General features: G+C 35.6%; 1 protein-coding gene across 1 annotated transcript; it reads right to left on the reverse strand.

Moving 5' to 3' along the window:
- Window positions 1–884: 884 nt before the first annotated feature.
- Window positions 885–1,515, reverse strand: LOC107705281 (putative protein PHLOEM PROTEIN 2-LIKE A3; the record flags this gene model as incomplete). The annotated part of the gene is made up of 1 exon (XM_016508510.1): window positions 885–1,515. A coding segment is annotated over exon 1 (631 nt), but the record flags the coding sequence as incomplete, so codon positions are not given.
- Window positions 1,516–2,513: the final 998 nt, after the last annotated feature.

Genomic DNA, 2,513 nt, shown 5'->3' on the forward strand with positions numbered 1-2,513 from the left:
GAGAATAAAGTCGAAATACTAAGAGAATAAAGTCGAAATACTAGAATAAAGTCGAAATACTACGAGAACAAAAGTCGAAATATTACGAGAATAAAGTCGAAATACTACGAGAATAAAGTAGAAATATTACGAGAATAAAGTCGAAATATTACGAGAATAAAGTCGAAATGTTTTGAGAATAAAGTCGAAATACTACGAGAATAAAGTCGAAATACTACGAGAATAAAGTCGAAATACTACGAGAATAAAGTCGAAATGTTTTGAGAATAAAGTCGCAATACTACGAGAATAAAGTTGAAATATTACGAGAATAAAGTCGAAAAACTACAAGAATAAAGTCGAAATACTACAAGAATAAAGTCGAAATATTACGAGAATAAAGTCGAAATACTACGAGAATAAAGTCGAAATACTAATATCGAAATGCTTCTTTACTTTACTTAATCATGTGACACTTTGCCCTGAGTTGTGTTTCAGTTATATTTCTGTTTTCCTTAGGGTTATTTTCTCCATTATTATTAGACATTTTACTAAGTAAATATTTTTGGCTAGTAGATCTGTGTAATTACATGTCTAAGACATAAAATAAACATGACATGGTTGAAAACACTGAACAGCCCCTCGGTCTCTCTGACCAAAGCTGTATGAATATGTTACACCATGAATAAGGTTTTCACACCAGTGCGATTGTACACATTAATATTCACAAGGAAAACACTTGTTTGTAGGATTAAGAGATTAACTCATGGGCTAATGGAAATATGTGTGTATCTGTGTAAATATATCTGTGAAAGAATAATATGTAGCTTTCTAGGTCTAAAGTTTGACACCTGTGGCCCAACTTATGTATTACTTAAATAACTTACACCAAAAGAGCAACTTACAATTGACAATAGTGTTCTTGCTGTCACTCCTCCTCATTTGTTCCATGGTAAACTTCCCTCCATTCTCCATCATCGTTCCTTCAATCTTCTGCAGTAGTTCTTGTACCTGATCTTGTGATTTACTCTTGTTTTCGAAACAGTGAAACTTTCCTCCACATTCAGTCACCAGTCGCTGAAGATCTTCATGGTTTTGTAGATGTTCATCAATGGTCTCCTCCAGCTCCTCCAGATCATCTCCATGTGTGAACAGAATCATGATGTACTTCTGAACTTCAGGACCTAATAAACACTTAATATAATCCAGGATCTCTTCCTCTTTTTCCACATGTTCCTCTAAAGGAACTGTGATCAGAACTGAACTGAGACCTGCTGAACATTGAGAGACCAGCTGCTCTTTCAGTTTCTCCAGCTTGTCTTTATTCAGATCTGGAACCAGTAGGTCTGGACAATCAATCACATGCACCTGCTTCTCTCCAATCTGGGTTACTTCTTTACAAACTTCACACTCATGCTTCTTTTTAACTTTAAACTTTCTTTCTCCCAGTATCGTGTTTCCAGATGAGCTTTTCCCAGAACCCTTTCTGCCCATCAGAAGAATCCGGATCACTGGATCATCTGGACCTGCTGACATATCTGAAAGAGATAATATGGAGTATGAATGTAAATATAATGTCAAGTGTATTATCAATGCATTATTCTTGAGGCACAACATGAAAATGCTGCAGCCATTTTCAAAAATTGGGCCATTTTTTGTTGTTGTTGTTTTGCAGTGAAAACCCACCACCAATCACGATTTACTGATGCAATTAGAGTTACTGACATTGAGAATATCATTACCTGTTAATATTTATGTGCATAATTACTGGAACCCTTGAACTAAAAATGTGTATATCCAGCAAAATAATGTGAAATCAGGCATTTTAAAAACTAGCAAATATTCACCCTAATATCCATTAGATTCATTATTTTACTGACTTGGATCTTTGAATCTCGTTCAGGAAAATGAACTAATCTTTTTTCCAAGTCATTTTGTTCATTTCAGCAGAATATAATTAAAATGTTAATATGTTAATAGCCACATTTCCCAACCCAATTAGTTATGCAAACGTTGATCACAAGTGGGTTTATATAGTTTTTATCAGTTTTATTTTGATAAACATGACACAAAATAACTTAATTATGGTTAAATGAAAAGTAATAGTAAAAATAACAGTATAAAAAGCATCAGCTGAATGTCCCAGAATGAAGAAGAAACCCGCGTGAACGTTGTCGTGTGTTAATCTGGCCAATCAAGTAGCCGTGTCGTGTAGCTGTGCCATCATCTGGCCTGCGTTCAGCCCCGACAAAACGGTGCAAAACGTGTTTTAAACGGAAACGGTGGTGCGTTGAACACCCTGTTCTGATGACGCAGGACTTGCAGCTATGGCAGCGGAGAAGGCCATTCTTTGTGTTCTTTTTGAAGAATTTTTGAAGCCTGATGAAATCAGTATAAATACCTGTTTAATACTGCAAAATATGCTCGATGGTACAGTCACTGTCCTTGCCATCCAGAATAAAAGAGAGCATCCCAATAGAGTGAAGGGATTTGTGGAAACTGTGGTTCCTAATTATTGTGATCCAACATTTGCC

The sequence above is a fragment of the Sinocyclocheilus rhinocerous genome, unplaced genomic scaffold (genome assembly GCF_001515625.1).
Source record: "Sinocyclocheilus rhinocerous isolate Xijiao unplaced genomic scaffold, SAMN03320098_v1.1 scaffold1165, whole genome shotgun sequence".
Lineage (NCBI taxonomy): Eukaryota > Metazoa > Chordata > Actinopteri > Cypriniformes > Cyprinidae > Sinocyclocheilus > Sinocyclocheilus rhinocerous.